This window comes from Cibotium barometz, chromosome 48 (assembly GCF_041138505.1).
Source record: "Cibotium barometz isolate CiBa-2024 chromosome 48, ASM4113850v1, whole genome shotgun sequence".
Classification (NCBI taxonomy): Eukaryota; Viridiplantae; Streptophyta; class Polypodiopsida; order Cyatheales; family Cibotiaceae; genus Cibotium; species Cibotium barometz.
The window spans coordinates 44,922,350-44,944,200 of record NC_141093.1 but is presented as its reverse complement, the minus strand read 5'-3'; the positions used below and the strand labels follow the sequence as shown (position 1 = coordinate 44,944,200).

General features: G+C 45.9%; 1 protein-coding gene across 1 annotated transcript in view; it reads left to right on the top strand.

The window, feature by feature from the left end:
* Positions 1 to 21,851, top strand: part of OVA2 (tRNA synthetase class I (I, L, M and V) family protein) — a 153,054-nt gene that overhangs the window by 23,135 nt on the left and 108,068 nt on the right. Inside the window, exons 3-6 of the mRNA XM_086785876.1 lie at positions 19,900 to 20,054; positions 20,204 to 20,305; positions 20,757 to 20,826; positions 21,017 to 21,129. Coding sequence (XP_086642002.1) covers positions 19,900 to 20,054; positions 20,204 to 20,305; positions 20,757 to 20,826; positions 21,017 to 21,129 — 440 coding nt within the window. The remainder of the gene's footprint in view (positions 1 to 19,899; positions 20,055 to 20,203; positions 20,306 to 20,756; positions 20,827 to 21,016; positions 21,130 to 21,851) is intronic.

Below are 21,851 nucleotides of genomic sequence, written 5' to 3'. Positions count from 1 at the left end.
GCAGGCACTGGCATTTGATGCTTTGGGCAATGTGTTGATGCCTGTCAAGCACTCAATGTGTCTGTAAATCAAGGGGCTTTTATGTATTGGATGTATATGTGGCCAGGGGGAAGCATTGTGAAGACTCTGGATGCTTTCATGTGCGTTAATGTACCATGTATGATCAGAAATTGATCTTGAATCAAGGGGCTTTTCAAGATTTTATGCTTGTTGAGCTTGGCAAAGCAGCAGGCAAGACTTTTATGCCTTGAACCCTCAGTAATCCACTTGCAGTCAAGGGGCTTTTGCCTAATTTCTGTCCGGGACTGTTGTATGCAGTGGTGGGGACTGTAAAAGTCCGATTTTCACTCATTTGGACAGCCAGGAGAGCATTTATTGCTGCTGGTACAGATTTGGTACAACTTTGTACAAGTTTTGGCATGGCTGTACATTGATTTGAGTGAGGAAAAGGCTCATTTTCAGCTGATGTACTTGCCGGTACAGGTTTGGTACATCATTGGTGAGCACTTAGTACTGTTGTACAGTACTTTGGAAGGGGAACATCTACTCCAGGGCCAAAAAGCAAGGCCCTGAAGTTGTAAAAGCACCATCAAGAACTTTAGTTATTATAAATAATATTTAAAATGAAAAAGCAAAAGCTAAGAGATAAAACAAAAGCAGGACAAGACAAAAGCATGGTCCCCCATCACGTATATAAGGAGCGAGCCAATACCCTCATGGAGGAGCATAGAGAAGTACTCATGTTGGCTTTGACGATCTTGTACAGAATCCTCATCATCGTCATCTTTCCATCTTGTCCACCTCATCTATCCCCCCCTACTCCCAAGGGTGCCCCTCCATGCCTCATGGATCACACCCAGTGAGTGGACTATTCCTTCTTTCGCTGCCTCCCCTTTCAACTCAAGCTCTCTCGAAGTGGTGGTGGTGCCTCTCTAGGTTTATGTGGTCCTCCACCACCCCTGCCCTATACGCACTAATGTTGTAGTTGGAGAGTTCTCCTTCCCGCTATGTGTAGCTCCACAAATGGAGTGGGATGGCCCCGCAATGGACTTGTAACATCCCTCTAAGATCTCCCTAAACACAAGCAATGTTACATGCACCGAGGTTGATCGTGCTAACGCGCAATAGGGCAAGGTGAGAGCTCTTCATTGCTTCACATCAAGAAGCTTGAAGGCTCACATAATTATGACATTTGGCAAACCCAGTGCTATAATGTGTTGCTCCAGAAGAAGCAGCACAAGCCCATCAAAGAAAGGGGTGTAATGCCCGCTTCTCTTACTGCTGAAGAATGGGAAGATATGGATGAGCTGGCAAGATCTACTATCATGTTGTCTGTGTTAGACTCTTTACTTTTCAGCATTCGTGAAGAGAAGACAGCTTGGGGAATGTGGCAAAGATTGCAGGACTTGTATGCCCAGCAAAGTGCCTCAAGCAAAGTGTATTGGTTGAAGAAACTCATAGGTCTTCAAATGAAGGAAGGGGCGTCTATGACAGCCCATCTAAATGAGTTTAATGGTGTTGTCAGCCAGGTAATCAATCAAAAGTTGGCAATGGACGATGAGTTCAAAGCCACCTTTCTCTTATGCACTTTGCCGGAGAGTTGGGACATATTCAGGACAGCCACTAGCAATTCAAATGCTATGCTGTCATATGCAGATGTGGAGGGTGCTCTCCTTCAAGAGGAGATGAACAGGAAAAACAACTCTGTTGGAAAGTCCAATGCAATGAATGCACGTGGGAGATCCCAACAAAGGGGTAAAAGCCAAGAACGGGGAAGGAGCAAGTCCCGCTCCAAAAAGGACTTGGAATGCCATTATTGTGGCAAGAAGGGACATATCAAAAAGCAATGCTACAAATGGAAGAATGATCAAAAAGAAAAGAGCAAAAGAAAAGAGCAAAGGAAAAGACAAAGACAAAGATGAAGCCAAAGATGCAAAGCCAAAGGGCAAAAGTGGAGTCAAGATTGAAGAAGTCAATGTGTCACATGCAGGTGACAGTGAGGATGTAGTCCTATTCACGTCTTCACTTGATGCCCATTCACTTCTTGCAGGAGATGGTCATGGTATGCACTCATGGATCATTGATTCAGGTGCCTCCTTTCATGTCACAGGTTGCAGAGACTTGTTTGTCAGGTATACTGCTGGCAATGAAGGAGTAGTTTATTTGGGTGACAACCATGCATGCAAGATTCTTGGCAGAGGTGATGTGAGGCTTGTGTTTTCAGATGGCTCACAGCTTATGCTCCATGATGTCAGGCATGTGCCTGAGATCAAGAAGAACCTGCTTTCTACTGGACAGCTTGATGATGTTGATTATGTTACCACATTTGGTCGTGGAAAGTGGAAGATTAGTAAGGGCTCACTGGTTGTTGCTAGAGGCTCTAAGGTGGACACTCTTTACTTCATGCATGCTGGTGTTTGTCACCATGCTAATGTAAATGCAACCGAGCTGTCGGAAATCTCTATGTGGCATAGCCGGTTGGGACACATGAGTGTCAAAGGAATGGAGTAATTGTCTCGTTTTGGTTACTTGCCTTCTCTAAAGTTTTCAAGTTTTCAGTTTTGTGAGCATTGTATATATGGCAGGCAACTCCTTCCCCCCCACAAGAAAGCTCTTGGACAGAAAGATGCTCAGTTAGAGCTTGTGCATACAGATGTATGCGAGATGCCTCAGCTTTCTTTGGGAGGGGCAAAATACTTTGTGTCTTTTATTGATGATGCCACACGCAAGGTGTGGGTTTATCCTCTTCGTTTGAAGAGTGATACATTCTCAGTGTTTCAGAAGTTTGTTGCTCTTGTTGAGAATCAAACTGGCAGAACATTGAAGGCTTTGCGTTCCGACAATGGTGGAGAGTATATGTTCAAACAGTTTCTGGACTTTTGTGATGCTAAAGGCATCAAGAGGGAGCTCTCTACTCCTTATGATCCTCCACAAAACGGGACAGCAGAGAGGATGAACAGGACCATTCAGGAGAAGGTCCGTTCTATGTTGTCACATGCTGCGTTATCTCATGGTTTTTGGGCTGAAGCTGTTATGACAGCCGTTCATCTTATAAACAGGTCACCTAACACGAGGCGTGGTGGGAAAGTGCTAGAAGAAGTATGGACAGGGAAGCCTCCGTCCTACAAGCACTTGAGAGTGTTTGGTTGCGTTGCGTACGTGCACATACGCAGGGAAATGCGCACCAAACTTGATCCTAAGTCTCACAAATGCATATTCCTAGGATATGGTGACAGAGGTTGAGATTCCCCCGGTCGGGGTTGAGCACAATCTTGGCAAACACTTAAGCTATTAACATAATTAAACAATTTTAAATGGCGCAACACAATAGAGTAAGAAGCTGAATTTTATTTTTGCACACTGCACTAGGGCCGGAAAGGGCCGACCCCCCCTGTAATAGATTTTATTATCAAGGAAAAACTGTTACAAGCCTCACGGGCATTCACATGCCAAACTGTTCAAGTGCATCCATGATCATGAAAACAGCATTGCAAACAAATTTGTCGTAGACGATGGAATCCATAGCTTCACTTGAGAGTAGCTTCGTTGCTTGATTCCTTGAAGCTTGTCAAACGCAGCTATGCTCCACTGGCATCCATACACATACACATGTGTGTGCCAGGACCGAGACATAGGAGACCATATTGACAAAGCATTCGAATCTCAAATTGAAAATTGCTTGCAAAATGCTCTTACCAAGTATTGGACGATCAATGTCGAGCTCCACCTCCGTGCGGACGAACTACAGCTTGAATGTGACCGTTTTCCACTTCCGGCTGAAATTAGGGTTTCTGATTTTTAGGGTTTTAAGCAGGTTATATGAGTCCAAAATTGGGCATTTTGGGCTCTTTAGATGCCTATGAGTAAGGGGCACAGCTGGGTATGGTTTCCTCCAAAATTAGGGTTTCTGAAATTAGGGTTTCTGCAGAATTAGGGTTTCTGAAAATTAGGGTTTCAGCAGAATTTGGGGGCGGTAGAATGGTTAGGAGACTCCATATTCATTTAGAAGAGAGAGATAGAGTGAAAAGGTGAGCAACTGGAGGCTTAACTGTGAAAGGAAGAATCTTCAAGCTTTCCATTGGAGTTGGGAGCAAGAGGGAATGAAAATCAGCACTCTCACCAAGCAAAAAGTTAGAGAGAATAACAAAAATAGGCTCTCTTGAAGGGGGGCGCCTATTTCTAGAGAGAGAGTGTAGAGAGAGGTAATTTTCAAAATGAGTAATAGCATGGTGGCAGGTCCTCATACTGCCACCCAGTCCATAACCATCCCTTTTCCACACAAATTTAGTGGGAAGGGTGCCTGGACACTCGCCTAGCCGACCGGAAGGGAATTCTAGTCTATTCTTACTTATAGTTTGTCCGCCCGAGCTTTAATGAAGTGTGGACGCCCAATCTCACTTATAACTTGGGCGGACACACTTATTAAAGTGTGGACCTGCAAAACAAAGAATACATTGCTTTAACTCATAAAAGAGTAAAGTGGTGTACTTACCACCTGTCTACAGCCCACAAACGAGGTCAGAATACAGTTTCACTCGCACGGTTCACAAGAGGGCGTCCCCTACATGTGAACTACACAAACAAATCTTGCATGCAATCAAATAGTTCATGCAAAGACAGGATTTTTAACTTGCAAACATGTTATGCAAGGATGCATTGAACAGTCTCCCTATTCATTTAGCTTGTAGTCCGTGGTACCACACTCTGGATTTGGGCGCAGATACACAATCCCAACCCATATATCCAGCCTACTGGCTCTCGGTGTAGACATAAGTCCCCAACCATAAGATGCCAGTCCATCCTACAGAACTCGTCCATAGGCCTGAAGCGCAGAGAATGCCCAAATAGTGACAGAGGTGAAATGGGGTATAGACTTTCGGATCCAGTGAATAGAAAGATTATACGCAACAATGATGTCATTTTTGATGAAACATGCATGTATAGGGAGCCTGCAAGGCAACAGGAGCCTGGCAGAGTCATCTTTGATGATGATGGACATCATGGACAACATCCAAGGGCTGTAAATCAGCCATTACAGCATCAAAACCAGCCCTTAAATGGTGCTGAAAATGGTCCAAATGGACAGCCAGAGATGGCAGAAGATATCCCTATGGATATCCCACAGTTAGAGGAGATACCGGGCATGATATTTCAACCTTATGGCATGGAACAAGAGCCACCAATAGGTGATATGCAGGCTGGACAGCAACCTGCAAATGATGGTCATTGGGTACGGAGGTCCACAAGACCCTCCAGAGCCCCTGACAGGTTTGTTCTAGGGGTTGACTACTTGATGCTTACTGATTGTGGGGAGCCCTCATGTTACAAGGAGGCTTTACAGAGGGCAGACAAGGCTCTTTGGAAGCGTGCTATGAAGTCAGAGATGGATTCTTTGCACAAAAATGGAACATGGAAGTTGGTGCATTTGCCTACAGGCAAGAAGGTTTTGCCATGCAAGTGGGTTTACAGGCTCAAAGTTGCACCTGATGCAAAGCCAAGATATAAAGCCAGGTTAGTGGCTAAGGGCTTCAAGCAGGAATATGGTGTGGACTTTGATGAGATCTTCTCTCCAATGGTCAAAATGACCACACTTAGAGCCGTATTAGCTTTGGTTGCTCATGATGATCTGGATTTGATTCAGATGGATGTGAAGACTGCTTTTCTTCACGGTGATCTCCATGAGGAGATATATATGCAATAGCCAGAGGGTTATGCAGTAAATGGAAAGGAGAAGCTTGTATGCAAGCTGAAAAAGAGTCTTTATGGGCTCAAACAGGCACCAAGGGAATGGTATCATAAATTTGATACATTCATGAAATCACAGGATTTCAGGAGGAGTGACATAGATCTGTTAGAAGTCATCTCCTGTCCAGTTTTATACACCAGGGCCTCTGTTGTGGGTGTGCCCGCCCGTATATCATTTTTCCACACTCCCCGTATTTTTTCCCTATTTTTCCCATTTTTTTCTAGTGGCTGGAGGGCTGCCAGTTGATGCCAGGAGCACTCTGAAGCTGGCCGACTGCATCTGTATCAGTCGTGGGCTGTCTGAGTGCTGGCCGACTTGTTCTGTCCAGGCGTGGGGCATCAGATGCTGGCCGACTGCTAATATCAGCAGTCGTGGACATTTATTCAGTCGTGGGCCTCTTCTAGAGCTGGCCGACTGCCCTCATGGGCTTGTATATATTGCCCCCCATCCTCCTCCACTTTCTCATTCAGTATCTTCGAGATCTTGTGTATAGAGAAGAGTTTACACACATCTCTCTGTGTTTCTTGTGCTGATTATTTTCTGCAGTCTACTTGCTCTTGTCTACCCAAGTTTGGATATCATTTCCGCTGCATATTCTGACATGGTATCAGAGCCCTAGGCTCTAGAAGATCTTGGGCGTTTTTCTGAGCAAGAGGGGGAGCAACAGGTTGCTGATCGGTGGACTGTTTCGGGCTGAACGGGAAGTGAAGGTGCAAGAGGAAGGCGGGCAGAGGGGCTGGACAGCCACTTGCATATATTCTGATTTTCAGATTTTTCCCACCCACCCACCCTTTCAGGTTACTCTCCGAGATGGCAGATTTAATCGAGATGGCTGAGAAGCACGTGAAGATTCCGACTCTCCCCACGTTCCCAGTGGATCGGCAGTTGGACGGGTCCAATTACGGCATCTGGAAGGTCATGATGGAGTCAGTTTTGGAGTCATATGATCTTGCTGATTTTATTATCAAAGGGGTGCCAAGGCCGGAAGCTGAGGAAGGGGAGTTATTATCGACGAGGAAGGACCGAGAGGCACAGGCACAAATGTGGGACCGTGTCAACGCCAGGGTCCGTTCGTTTATTTTCCTCAATTGCACACCACAGGTGATCAACCATGTGAAGCACATGACGCTGGCGAGAGGCATATGGGAGCACTTGGCTTCTTTGTACAACAGGGTGTCACCCATGAAGCGGATATCCTTGGAAGTGCAGATGCGGGTTATGAACCCTGCAAAGTCTTCGACGATGCGGGAACACATTAACAAGCTTCAGGCCCTTCAGCAGGAAGTCCTTCAAGCTGGGAAAGAGATATCGTCCGAAGATATGGCCATCACGTTACTTTCCCACTTGCCTGGTCAGTATTCTGCTTTCTATTCCTCGTTGATCACTAGTGGCAGGCTCAGCACCATTACTTGGGAGGAGCTTGTGCCAATGGTCTTGGACCAGGAGGAACGATTCACGAACCCTCCTCAGGGTGGAGGTTCGGAGGCCTTTACTGGCCAACGGTCGAAAGGCCGTAACTCGGGCAAGGGGAAGGCTTCATCGGAGAAGTCTTCTGAGAAGATGTCCGACGCTGACCGCGAGAAACTAAAGGCAGAGAGAACCTGTAATGATTGTGGCGAGAAAGGCCACTACTGGAGGCAGTGTCCCAAGCGGAAGACCGAGAAGGGTGAAGACTCCTCAGCAATCATGAAGACTCCGGCTTTTGTGCACCTGGAGGTGATGGACACCGATGCTTCATTTTCTTCAGGCAGGGAGGAGATTGGAGGACTCTCCGCAACGGATACTTGGGAGTGGATTCTCGATAGTGGTGCTTCCAGGCACATGACTCCTTCCCGTTCCGGTTTACAGGATCTCTGCAGGTGTTCTGGTCATATTCTTATTGGGGATACGTCCACTATCCCAGTTCACAGTGAGGGCAGGATGGAGATAGTTCCCGATGGCAGAGGGGGGAAGCATTCCTCCCAGGTGTTGTATGTTCCGACACTTGGTTTTCATCTGTTGTCAGTGCATCAGGTTTGCAAGACTGGCGTACGGGTGGAGTTTGATGAGCATTTTGTTGCTCTCCGGGACAAAGCAACAAGCCAAGTGGTTTGGGAAGGTGGAGTGGAGAATGGAGTTTACAGGCTTTCAGCACTCTCTCTCCCAGGTCCTCAGGATTGTGATGAGTGGCAGTGTGGTAATGGCTACTCAAGTGTGGATACGCTGCAGGTGCGGGCTTTCCGAGACCAGGTGGTGGATAGCTTGCCAGTAGATGGCAGCAGTTGGCAGGAACTTTCTAGTACTGAGGTTGGTAGTTCTTGTGTTCGTGAGTCAGAGGAAGCTGAACAGGTCACTTATGCTCTGATGTCTCGTCGTGTTCAGGACATAGAACTTCCAGTAGTTGAGGATGTTCTTTCCACGGGGACCTTTCGAAAAGCCAGGCAGGTGACAGGTGATTACTTGCAGAAGGAGGTGGTTTCTCCAGGCTTTGTGGTTCCGGATTCAGAGGGGGTGGTTGACAGGTTTCAGAAGGCCTTGCGTGGTCTTCAGAAGGTTTCCAGGACTTGCTTGTGCACCGTAACAGGTGTTGATCCTTGTGAGCAGTGTGATGTCTCTGTGATTCAGAAGCTGTATGGTTCATGGATCTGGTTGATGGACACCGGATTGGACGGGAGCTTCTTGATGAGACAGTTGAGCTCTTGGTTGCAGATGTCTCTTTGTGAGGCAGGATTGCGTTTCCTGTGGTTTCTGCGGCATGCGAAGGATCATGGACTCTTGTACACAGGAGGGGGATTGTTGGATGGAGTCCGACTCCGCGGTAGGAGTGACTCGGTTTGGGGAGGAGATTCGGACACGAGGGGATCTACTTATGGCCCAGGAGCACTTTTACGGAGCAGGAGGAGGTTACATTGCAGGTTTGGGCTTCCACTGGAGGAACCCATGGTCATCCAGAGGCACTTTGTTCGTGAACAGATTGTTGCTGATGACATCTTGCTGGAGTTTTGTTCGACGGAGGACAGTACGGTGGATCTCTTCACGAAGTCGCTCTCAGGATTTGCTCAGGCGGCACCCCAGCTCCCAGTGGTTGGTTACACAGCCAGGAGCTGAGAGGGGGTGTTAGAAGTCATCTCCTGTCCAGTTTTATACACCAGGGCCTCTGTTGTGGGTGTGCCCGCCCGTATATCATTTTTCCACACTCCCCGTATTTTTCCCCTATTTTTCCCATTTTTTTCTAGTGGCTGGAGGGCTGCCAGTTGATGCCAGGAGCACTTTGAAGCTGGCCGACTGCATCTGTATCAGTTGTGGGCTGTCTGAGTGCTGGCCGACTTGTTCTGTCCAGGCGTGGGGCATCAGATGCTGGCCGACTGCTAATATCAGCAGTCGTGGACATTTATTCAGTCGTGGGCCTCTTCTAGAGCTGGCCGACTGCCCTCATGGGCTTGTATATATTGCCCCCCATCCTCCTCCACTTTCTCATTCAGTATCTTCGAGATCTTGTGTATAGAGAAGAGTTTACACACATCTCTCTGTGTTTCTTGTGCTGATTATTTTCTGCAGTCTACTTGCTCTTGTCTACCCAAGTTTGGATATCATTTCCGCTGCATATTCTGACAAGATCACCGCTTATACACCAAGAAAGCTTTGGATGGCAGTCTATTGATCCTCATCTTGTATGTTGATGATATGTTGATTGCCGGGAAATCTCGTAAGGAGATGGATGCCTTGAAGAAGAGGCTGCATCAAACCTTTGATATGAAGGATTTGGGTGATGCAAATCACATTTTGGGTATGCGGATACTTCGGGACAGAAATCAGCATGTGTTGTATTTGTCTCAGAAGGAATACATTGGCAAAGTTTTGCAGAGGTTCAATATGGATGGGGGGAAGAAGACTAGTACTCCTTTGCCTTCATATGTGAAACTCAGTGCTATGGACAGCCCACAGTCGGAGAGTGACAGGGCTGATATGGCCAAGATTGCGTATGCTTCAGCTTGTGGCAGTCTCATGTATGCCATGGTTGCTACGAGGCCGGACATTGCATTTGCAGTGGGAGTGGTTTCTAGATACATGGCCAACCTTGGCAAGAAGCATTGGGAAGCAGTGAAAGGTGTCATGAGATACCTGAAGCGCACACAGGGTATGTGCATATGCTTTGGCAAACAGGATGCATTAGTGCATGGTTACACGGATTCGGATTATGCCGGTCATCCAGATAACCGGAAGTCTACTACTGGTTATGTGTTTACATTCACAGGAGGTGCTGTGTCATGGATATCCAGGATGCAGAAGTGCACTGCCTTATCTACTACAGAGGCCGAGTATATTGCAGCCACAGAGGCTTGCAAGGAGGCATTATGGCTATCTCGGTTAGTGGTTGATTTGGGTTATACAGGGGATATTCCATTGTTGCATTGTGACAGTTAGAGTGCCATCCAGTTGGCAAAGAACCCCGTCTTTCATGCAAAGACGAAGCATGTGGATGTGAAGTATCACTTCATCAGAGAGGTGATAGAGAACAAGCAAATTCAGCTTGTTAAGATACATACGGATGACAACCTGGCTGATCTGTTGACAAAGAGTTTGCCTCCAGAGCGATTTGCTCATTGCAGACACTTTGATGGGCATTGGATGAGGCCAGTTTCAACCTTGATATGGCCTTGTATATTATCATGTACATGCTGATTTTTCTTTTCCTTCATTTAAGGGCACTTTGCCTTTAAGTGGGAGGTTGTTGGGGTAAAGGCGTTATGCCCACCCTTATAGTGTGTACAAGCCCATAAGTTATAGTACATAGTACACTTAGTACTTTTAATGTACTAAGTGCACTATGTGTACTAGTGCAAATATACATGTGTGATAGGGGAGTCACACACTCACACTTGATGAGTTGACTTATTCCCACATCTCTCTCTCTCTCCCTTCTTCTCTGTGTATGTCTCCCACATGAAACCCTAACTCTAATCTCCCTTCAATAAGGGGTGGCCAGCCCACAACCAAGGGCCATAAAAAAGGACACCAAACATGGGCAGAAACTGGGGATGAATGTGCTAACATCCCCTAGACAACCTTCTGTACGAAACGGGCTCATTATGAATTTGTGCTCATGTCTTTTGGCTTGACAAACGCCCCAGCCACATCCAACCGCATGATGATGCACGTTTTCAGGGACTTGATTGGACAATGTATGTTCATATTTTTTGATGTCATACTGGTATTTTCAGCTACTGTTGAGTATCATGACATTGATGTGGAGAAACTCTTGAAGTTGTTGGAAAGCAATGAGCTCTACGTCAATGAGAAGAAGTTGGAATTTTATTTGTTCGAGGTTCACTACCTTGGATATATAATCAATGCTTAGGGGATCCGATTTGATCTGGCCAAGTTGGCCGAGATTGTCAATTGGGAAGTACCACAGAGTGCATATGACATTAGATCCTTTGTGGGTATATGCTAGGCATACTCCACCCACATACGTAGATTCTCTGACCTCTCGGCGGATCTCACTGATTTGCTAAAGGGTGTCAAGACTAGAAGGCAACGGATCCGAATGACTCCACGAGTGTTGAAGGCATTCAAGAACCTCAAGGTGGCTTTGTCAGAAGCGCCTTGTCTAGCGCTTGCCTCATGGAACAAGCGGTTCCAAGTAATGACCGATGCGAGTAACATCACGATTGGAGGTGTGTTACAATAAAATAGTTATCTAGTAGCTTACATGTCTCATGAGTTATTGCCCGCAAAAAAGAATTACTCGGTCTAGGATCAGGAACTCCTAGCAGTTATTTAGGCCTTGAAACATTGGAAGCATTTCCTTTATGGCCATGAATTTGAGGTTCGCACTGACCATGAGGCATTACGCTGGTTTCAGACAATGCCAAGCGCATAGTGGAGTGACCGTCAACACCGCTGGAGCCAAATCTTCTAGCAATTTGGTGGTATGATTGAGTACCTTCCAGGTGCCTTCCAGGAAAGGCCAATCTAGTGGCCGATGCTTTGAGTATGAAGGGAACAGTGACATTGATTTCAGACCACTAGACTCGATCTTGTTGGTACGAGACTAGATGACATGAAGCACACGTACACAGATTTCGAGCAATTCGGTACACAGTGGGAGCAGGCATTGGATGCCACAGGACCATGCCACTTTTTGATACGAGATGGTTGGCTTTTTTACAAAGGCCGACTTTGTGTCATGAAGTCGTTCACGGTTCAGGGTAGCTCTTCTCCACGACGCCCACGACGCCATCGTTGGTGCTCATCGGGGCATGAATTCGACTCTAGAGAAGCTAGAAAGGCAATTTTATTGGCCAAGAATGAGGCGCGATGTGTTCACTCATGTGCAACAGTGTGATGTTTGTCAGAAAGTGAAAGCTCCTAGTGGGAAGAAGATAGGATTGCTATAGCCTTTACCAATTCTTGAAGGACCTGTTGACTTTGTGTCATGAAGTCGTTCAAGGTAGCTCTTCTCCATGATGCCCATGATGTCATCACTGGTGGTTAGCGGGGCATGAATTCGACTCTAGAGAAGCTAGAAATGAAATTTTACTGGCCAAGAATGAGGTGGGATGTGTTCACTCATGTGCAACAGTGTGACATTTGTCAGAAAGTGAAAGCTCCTCGTGGGAAGAAGATAGGGTTGCTACAGCCTTTACCGATTCTTGAAGGACCTTTCCAAGATATATTGATGGACTTTTTAACAAATTTGTCTCCTTGTCCGGGTAAGCGTAATACGTAGTGCTTAACTATCGTTGATAGATTTAGCAAATTTGTTATGCTTATTCCATGCAAGGCTAATGTGACGGTCGAAGACGTTGCCCATTTGTTCATTCGGCATTGGTGCCCGATTGGCGGGATCCCTAGGACCATAGTGTCAGATCGAGATGCCAAGTTCACTAGTCATTTTTGGAGGGCATTGTTTGATAATTTTGGTACTAAACTGAATTTTTCCAGTGCTTTTCACCCATAGATTGATGGCCAGACATAAATCTACAACCAGTTGGCATTTGATGTGCTGAAGTGTTATGTCCACGATTAGCAAAGTAAGTGGGAAACGTATTTGCCTTTAGTTCAAGAAGTTTTGAATGATTCATTTTCTTCAGCTATTGGCCGGACTCCATATGAAGCAGCGTTTGGAAGACCATTCTAGTCGCTATTGACCAGAACCTCGTCTTCAGTACTTGGAGCGAACTGAATGACGGAGTCTTACCAGGAGATTTTGGAGTCAGTTAAAGATAGGTTGCCTAAAGCGCAAGAGGCCTACACTCGATAGGCCAACAAAGACCAAAGGGATGTGAAGTTCTCGGAAGGAGATTGGGTTTATCTTAGGATTACGAAGCAAAGACTGAAACAGGTGGCCAAGCGATGTCCATAGTTATGGTTCAGGAGCTTCGGACCTTTTCCTATCCAACCAGGTGTCAATGAAGTTGAAGCTACCTCGACTTGGACTATGTAACCATGTCATTTACCAGCCCTAGAATGGGCTGGGCAGGCTGTCAGCCAGCCCAAGAAGGCCTGGCCAGGCAGCCGACAGGCTCTAGGGCCTTGCCCAGCCAGTCAGCCAGGTGTGGGGGCAGCGTACACAGTCTGCGCAGGGCTGCCCAGCAGCCCAGCCCATGCACAATGGCCAGCCAGGAGTGCAGTGTGAAAACGAATGGTTAAAAAGGCATTTGTTGCTTTTTGGACCTGCTTGTGGGGTTTCAGCAAACAAACCGACCCCTGTAGAGGCAGCCGACCAGGAGTTCCTTGGGGTATAAATACCCAGAGGAGAATCCTGTCATAGTATCTCATAATTCACAAAGGTTGCTGCGTTCTAAGGGCCAAGACAGCCAAGGGGAAGTGCTCCAGCCAAGGTGAAAAGTGCAGGTCAAGAACCAGTCTTTATTTTCAGATTTACATCATTCTAATAAATCAAATACACCATTCGTGGTGGGGACCCTACACAGGGTATTTGGGACCCAATATTGTGTCCTCTTCTCCCTCTCTCTCTCTCTCTCTCTCTCTCTTTCTCTATTCTCTGCACATCTTCTTCTATGTTTTGCGTTATATTGGTCATGAATGATTGCTGAATTCTGAGCATTGAAGTTACGATTCTTCCACCAAGCTTCTGCATGTTACTAATACGGCTTGTTCTCCAACAGACATGCTACGAGCCTTTGTTTCAATGCAATCGGAGTGGAAGAGGTACCTTCCACAACTTGAATTCACATACAACAGTAATAAGCTTTCGGCGACAGGCTTTAGTCCTTTTATGATGGTTTTCAACCTCGGTCTCATTGGTTGCTATAGGATTGGGTAAAATCCAAGATTGACAACTGGGAGTTTTTTTGAAGGATATGAAGGAGATACTTAACCTTGCTAGGAAGAGTGTAATAATGGCTCAGGATCAAGCTCAGACTTACACTAGAGATCGTGCAAGGCAATAATCCTTTGTTGTCATACTTTATGGGGTGTTTGTTTGGGGAGTGACTTGATCTGAGTAGATTTGTGTTCTTGGAGCGGAACAGTTTGAGTTTTTCTTTCATGATTCCTTCAAGATACCTGGTGGCTCTTTCCTCTCCATTAGAGAGTCTTGTGGCCTTCACGCCCACGAGGAGGAGGTTGTAACATGCGTCACTGAAGCATGTTCTTGATTAACTCTAAGCAAAGAAGATTAGCGCTAATCTTATGTTAGCAAAGACACAGAAGAGAAGGAGAGCTTGCACGAGTTGCATTAGTTGATAAGAAAACAAGTACACACCTTTTGTACAAAGATAACGAGGGGTCCATCCTCTTAGTGCCATGTGTCACACTTACTCCTAAGGTCGCCACACCATATGAAAATACTAACACTAAATGTGCTCCTAGCACTCCTAACAACATATTAACACATTTATCACTACCCATGTCCTAGTTGCATTCCGTATTGGTACGGAAAGATTAAGTCCATACGGTACGGATCCGTATGTCGTACGGAACAGGTCAACTTGTACTTTTTTTTTTGGTTGAAGCCGGTGCCTAGGGTTCCGTTTTTTTTCAAAATCCCTTGTGTTTTGGCCGCCTGTCGCGTCTCCGTACTTGCGTTGCTCGTCGCGTCTCCGTACCTGCACCGTGACCCGTGTGACCTTGTGCACCCGTCTGTCTCTGCTGCTGCATAGCTTCAAGGTGCCCATTGCCTCTCTCTCTCTCTCTCTCTAGTTACACCTGCACTATTGTATGGTGCCCCCATTTGGGGTCCTAGCTTATACCACAGGAGGAGACAGAGGAAAGAGCCGGCCGTGACAAATACAGAGGAGGTATATGATGGGTGGAAGCCGATGGAGAGGCCCCTAGTGGCGATGATCTCACGCATGATTAGGAGTAAACCATCAGTGCCACATGAGATTGTGCGGGCAGAGATGGGGGCTGCACCGATAGTGACAGAGGCTCTAATCTAGATAGTAAAATACTGGCATAGGCTATGGGAGCTTCCACTTGATAGATACCCCCGGCTAGCCCTGGAGTCCTCGAGACAGTTGACACTTGAGGGAGATACAGAGTGCTGGTATGCATAGGTAGGCACTTGGTTTGGCATGCACACGCAGATGGAGGCACTCCCCCCCTTCCAGTACAGCATAGAGGCCCCATCATTTGCTCTCAGCCGCACAGAGTGGATCAGGGTTATCAGGAAGGACATTGTCAGACTGGATACTTAGAGGACATGGACTTCACCTAGTCGTCCACTAGGGACGAAGATGGCCTTCTACAGAGATCACCTCCTATGCCTGACAGAGGATGGGTTCATCATCCGTCCACGCTACATGGACATACACCTATCCTTTGGGGTGAGATGTGCGATTGGCCAGATCCGCACCTCGTCCCACCAGCTGAGAGTGGAGACTGCCAGATATGGGCCTAGGGCAGCCACACCAGAGGACAGGATATGCCAGCTCTGTCACACAGAGCCCGAGATAGAGGACCATTACATATGCCGATGCCCTGTATACTATGAGATTCGGGGGAGGTTCCACTGCCTCTTCTGAGCTGGGTTCGGACCACTTTCCAGGATCATGGACTTCCCGGATCAGAGATGCCTGGGACTTTTTCTTCTACAGCTCTGTAGACACAGGGAGTCCTTAGTGAGATCTAGATCAGCTGTACTTGCTCGAGGACCAGCACAGAGAGCTCTCACCGACTTCTTCCATACCAGTACTCCGAGGGCCGATCCACACATCATACCCAGACCACAGGCTAGTGTAGGAGCTCGGCCGAGAGGTGCGACACTCGACCGAGCCACTGAGTTATGCAGAGCTCAACGCCCCATGGCCCTCGCCCACGGCCACGCCACCACAAGAAGATTCAAGCCATCATCTCCCATCATCGCAGGACCTTCTCGCGCCAGCTCAATTTTACCACCTTGAGCACCATGTCAACGCGGCCCATGAGGGATGTATTAGGGTGACATGAGAGCTCTCTGCTCATGTACCTAGATCAGATTTTAAAGCTCTAGATTTTTTGTTATCTTCCTTTATTCCTATTTTGTACCCAAGATGATGTACCTCATGGATATGATGTAACCTTTTGGTCTCATAGGTCATTTTGGCCTTTTGAAGACGTTAATACAACTCTCTCTCTCTCTCTCTCTCTCTACTTACTACTTAGAATTTAGTACGCGTAGACTCTCTCTCTCATGAATCATGAATGATCATTGGTGACACACAGACTCTATTTTCAGCCCTCTATTAATTCTGTATTTTTTCCAATTATTCCCTCCATTTTCAGAAATTCAGCCCCTTGAATAATCCCTTTTTAATGTATTTTTTCCAATCTTCATTCCCAAATTCCTCTATTTTCAGAAATTCATGTACTAATGTGGCTTCTAATGTTGATTTTTTTAAATTGCAGCTTGTCCAAGATGCCAAAGGCACCAAATCCTTACTGGGCTGCACACACCATCATACTTAATAGCACATCATGAGCAGGTTCAAGCACTTGTCATTGGAAGTGTCGTTATTGTAACTTGCAGCAGTCTAGCTCGATCACGCGGGTCATCTGCCACATGTCAAAGTTGGGGGGCGGTGGGTGCCCAAGTATTCCACAGGAGATGGCTGATGCTATTATAAGGGAGAATCCCAAGGAGTTTCCACATGGCAGAGAGATTTGTAGCACTATCGTTGATGACGATGTGTTGTTGGATCCTTTGCCTACAGATGCAACACCTAGCAAAAAGAGGGCTAGGATTTCTGAGGATGAGGAAGTGCTTGCTTCTTCTGCACCTATTGAGCAGCCTTCTACGCAACGCAACATTAATTCCTCCTTGCACTCCATGTCATGGATCAAGGAGAGACAACGTAGGGCTGAGATTGAGATAGAGCACACTCTCATTGAGTGTAATATCTCTTTCAATGTGCTACGCACAAACCAATGGAAGAGGATGATTGTCGCTGTTGCAATGATTGCCACTGTTGCAGTTGTAGGCAATGTGGATGGGTGGACAGGTTTAGAGTACAATAAGATGAGGACCACCATGTTGGAGAGAGAGAAGGAGAGGATTGAGACTTCTCTCCAATTTATCAAAGAAGGTTGGAAGAAGTTTGGTTGCACCATCATTTCAGATGGTTGGAGTGACACGAGGCGGCGCCACATAATAAATATCTTGGTCTCTTTATGTCTTGGCACCTACTTTTTGTGTGCAGTTGATGCAGGCAAGACAGGGGAGCGGATTATAGCTCATTTTATTTACCACCACATTCGTCAAGCTATTGTGGAGGTGGGGGTAGAGAATGTGGTGCAAGTGGTAACAGACAATGTCTCTAACTGCAAGACGATGGGTGAGCTGATTGAGGAAGAGTTTCCAAGCATTGTGTGGACTCCTTGTGCTGCACACTCCTTGGATCTTCTTATGGAGGATATTGGGAGCTTGAGTTGGGTGAAGCTCATCATCGAGGATGCTACACACATAGCTTCTATTTTTCGCTCTCATAGTGCGAAAGATATCATACGACCCTCCAAGACTAGATTCGCTTTTATGTATTTGGTCTTGGAGCGTTTGTATGATGTTCGAGATGCTCTTCGCCGATCAGTGGTTGATGCACCTTGGAGGCAAATGCGTAATGCAAATCATGAAGCCACAAGGACCATCCAAAGAAAAGTGCTAGATGAGGAGTTTTGGAGAGAAGCACATAGCATCACCATAGTATTGAAAGCCCTCTTTATCCTCTTGCGTGTCACAGATATGGAGGGGTCTACCATGGGAATACTCTGTCATCTTTTCCACAAGATGAAGAGAGAGCTTGCAGCATGCACACTCATCTCCAGAGCCAGGTGAGTACTAAATATTCAATTGTAAATTGCAATGTCTATTTAATATTTAGTATTTATAAATTACTCTTCGAAGTTCGTAGTATGTACTTATGGTTGTTGACATTCATAGGGTGGATGAGATTATGCGCCTTCTTGTAGAGAGGAGATGGGATTGAATGCATCGTCCAATCCATGGTATGGCAGCACTATTGCATCCTCTCTACAAGAGTGCAAATCTTTTCATGGACACGGCGCTTCTATCCATGAGAGATCAGTACATGAGTCATGTACTGACCGATGAGCAGCAGGTACACATTGATCGAGAGATGATAGGATACTCCAATAACCTTGGAGAATTCTATAGTCGCGGTGTTTCTATGCTGCCAGAGGTGTGTAAGACGCCTCTTGATTGGTGGGAGACACATGGATACCATTAGCCTCAACTAAAAGCCCTTGCACTTCGGCTATTATCCCAGGTAATAATACAAAATAGTAAATACATATTGATTATTGATAAATTATTCGGCTTTGGAGTCTTTAAGGACCCAGGCTTTAAGATTTGTTATAACTAAGACTCGAATCTTCGTGGATTTACGGATTGTTTCTCTGGAGCCTATGAGAGGAACTGGAGTTCTTACTCTCTTATTCACACGAAGATTCGAACCACTTGAGCACAGCACAACTAGAGAGGTTAGTGTTTTGCAGAGCCAACCTTAGACTAATTCAGAATCTTCGAAAGATGGGTAGACCAAAATAGGTACGTGATTTACGACATACTGATGCACTTCAAAGTTCATACTAAGCTTCATAGGTTGATGTTGAGGAGTTTGAGCGCCGCAGCTAGCAACATGCCGAGGAGAGCGACATAGTACGTGATGAGCAGGAGGAGATATATAGACAGTCTGTCTTCACAGAGAGCTCGAGACCATTGATAGACGAGTCACTCGAGCTCGGTCTCGAGCTCTCACTACCAGCTCCCTTACTTCTTCAGCTCAGCAGAGTCGTCCTTCCATCTCTAGAGGCACGAGGGTGTATACTCGTGGTGCACATGCCAGAGGGAGAGCCGCCAGAGCGATCAGTAGAGTTGGTCCAGAGCACCAGATGCAGACTCTTCCAGAGGAGATACTTGGGACTTCTACCATTGTTGAGGAGATACCTGGTGATGTGGGGGAGCGGGAACGACTATATGATTCTGATGGGAATCTCCTCACAAATGGAGACTACTCATCATCCTCATCTTCAGGCTTGGATGATGATGAGTGAGGGCCGGCCATATGGCTATTGGCGTTTGTACTTTGTAGTATGTAGTATGTACTAGGATTTCAGCTTCAGCGGGACAGTTTTTCATGTTGTATGCAGAGCAGCTCATTTGACATTTATATAGCATACATGTTTGCATTTGAATTGTTTTTTGTGCATCTTTGTGTACCAATGTTGCTAAATTACGGATGATTTATAATATGTGTTTTTTTTATATACATTTTTTTTAAAAAAGTGAACGTACTTCAAGTACTCATCCCAATGCGTACTTTGCATACTCGTACGCATACCGTACCGTACCACACCGTACCTAAAGTACTCAACCACTATGACCCATGTGCATGACTCCTACAAGGGGGAGTGGGAGATATTTTCTTTAGAGGATGGATGAAATCAATACTAAAACTGCATTTCACTTCATAAAGAGTGGATAAGTCAAAGAGAGGACAGTGGAGGAGTTTGCATGCAATTTTTTTTCTTGGAAGTCAACCATTTGGCCAATGTGCAAAAAACCTATAGCTATGTCTATGTTTGTTAGTCTGTCGAAAATTGTAGAAACTTTGTAGTTATTTTCTTTTATTAAATGTCTTTAATCTTTCTAGCATTATGGTTTTTGCCACAATAACGGTTTGTATTTATCTTACGGCAAAATCACTCAGAGAAAGAGAAAGAGGGTGGGCAGTACAAAGATACAGTGGACTTGCCACAGACAAGTTTTGGCCTGAGAGCAATCTCTGTGATTCGTGAGCCTGAGATTCAGAAGATGTGGGAGCAAAACAAAGTTCTGGAGAAGTTGTTGGAGAGAAACAATGGGGTATGATTCCAGACTTATCTACTTGTGCCCTACCAAGATTTGTGAAATTTTCTCTAATTTTTTAATAGCTTGGTAACCTTGCAAGCCTCTCTTGAATTTTACGTAGAATGTTGTGTTCTTAGTTGGCATGCTTTGTATGTCTACTGCAGGGTACATTTGTCCTTCATGATGGACCTCCTTATGCAAATGGTGATCTTCACATTGGCCATGCTTTGAACAAAATTCTTAAGGATTTTATCAACCGATTTCAGGTATTGTGATACTATGTATGTTTTTGCGAGCTTTTCTATAGTTGCAGTTACTTGGGCTTCAGTTGATAAAGATCAAGAAAGAATGAGCCACATTGACGTCTTGATGTTTTGCATAACAGTAGAAGTCTAAAAGACCCATATTTGTGAATTTTTGACATTTAAGGCAATGTCCAGCCTTGTTGTTGACATGTTGCTACAGTGCTTTATTTCTTGTTTGTTGATGGAGATTCTAGAGAGACTCATTTAGAGTTGGTTTTGGTCTCTGTGGTGGGTCGTACTTGCAGTGGATGATCACTTTTTCTTTAAAAGAAAAGCTAGGTGTGCTTTTAAAGTTTGCTGCATAGGTGTACATGAGATGAAATTATCTGTTGATTTAATGTCTGTCTACATGGATTTGCATCACACATTTGGCTTTCAAAGAAACAAAACCAATTGAGTTTGTTGTGAGCAGTTGCTGCAAGGGCGGAGAGTAGTTTTTGTACCTGGATGGGACTGCCATGGGCTACCCATTGAATTGAAGGGTGAGTGGCTGCTATGTTTCTCGAAGTAAATTTTGTCACTTGGCACCTTATGGATTTTGACTTCTTGTTTTTTTGTCTACTCTGAGATTGGGTTAGTTTTGATGAGTATCTTTGTATCTTGTTCAAGCTGCTGTTTATGGATTTGTAATCACACACAAATATCTCTTAGCTTATCATTTGAGAAATGCAGTGTTGCAGTCTTTGGATCAAGAGGCAAGGAAGGAGTTGACACCTATCAAGTTAAGGAAAAAGGCTTCTCAGTTTGCATTAAAGACAGTTGAGCAGCAGCGCAAATCATTCAAGGTAGGCAGGTGGAGATGATATCTTCATTGGTTTGATCAAAGACAAGGTTCCAGAAGGTTTTTCCTCTGCTTGGTCACTTAACGCTGGAACTTAATTTAGAAGGCTGGAAGAGTGAAGGTTTAGTTCTCACATTTTGTTATTTCTTATGTACCTTTTAAATGCTTCTTATTCTGTAGATAATAGACTCAAGAAGTTACATCAGGCTGAGAGCGAGCTCCGTAAGTCTTCCAGTCTGCAGAGTTACATGCATGGGGCATATAATGAATCATAGCGGCGCTTGGAAGTGCTATTGAAGGTTATTGTTGTCTCAACTCTTGATAGAAAATTACTTGTGCCCATGCGCAAAAGAATGGCTTTCAATGACTGGCGATGGAATCATGCACCATCTGAGATCGAGCTGCTGGAGTGCACCCGTGTGTGCACCTGCCCTCCATCGCCGTCACCCTCCTAGCCTCTGCGGGCTACCCCCGCCCCCTCTTCATGTGCGCAGCCCCCCCCCCTCCCTCCCTCACCGCTCCTCCCTGCTGCCTCGCTGCCGTCTGCCTCCCCCCTTGTGCACCCCTCCTGCCTGAGCTCTCCCCGTCCGCCCTCTTCATACCTGAATCACGATCCCACTCCAGGCATCGAGATTCCCGTGAGGCCCTCTGACCCTGGGCGGGCCCGTCCTCGCAGCCCTTGGATCCCCTCCCCTCCCCGCCCCCCCCCCTCCCCCTCCCCGTCCC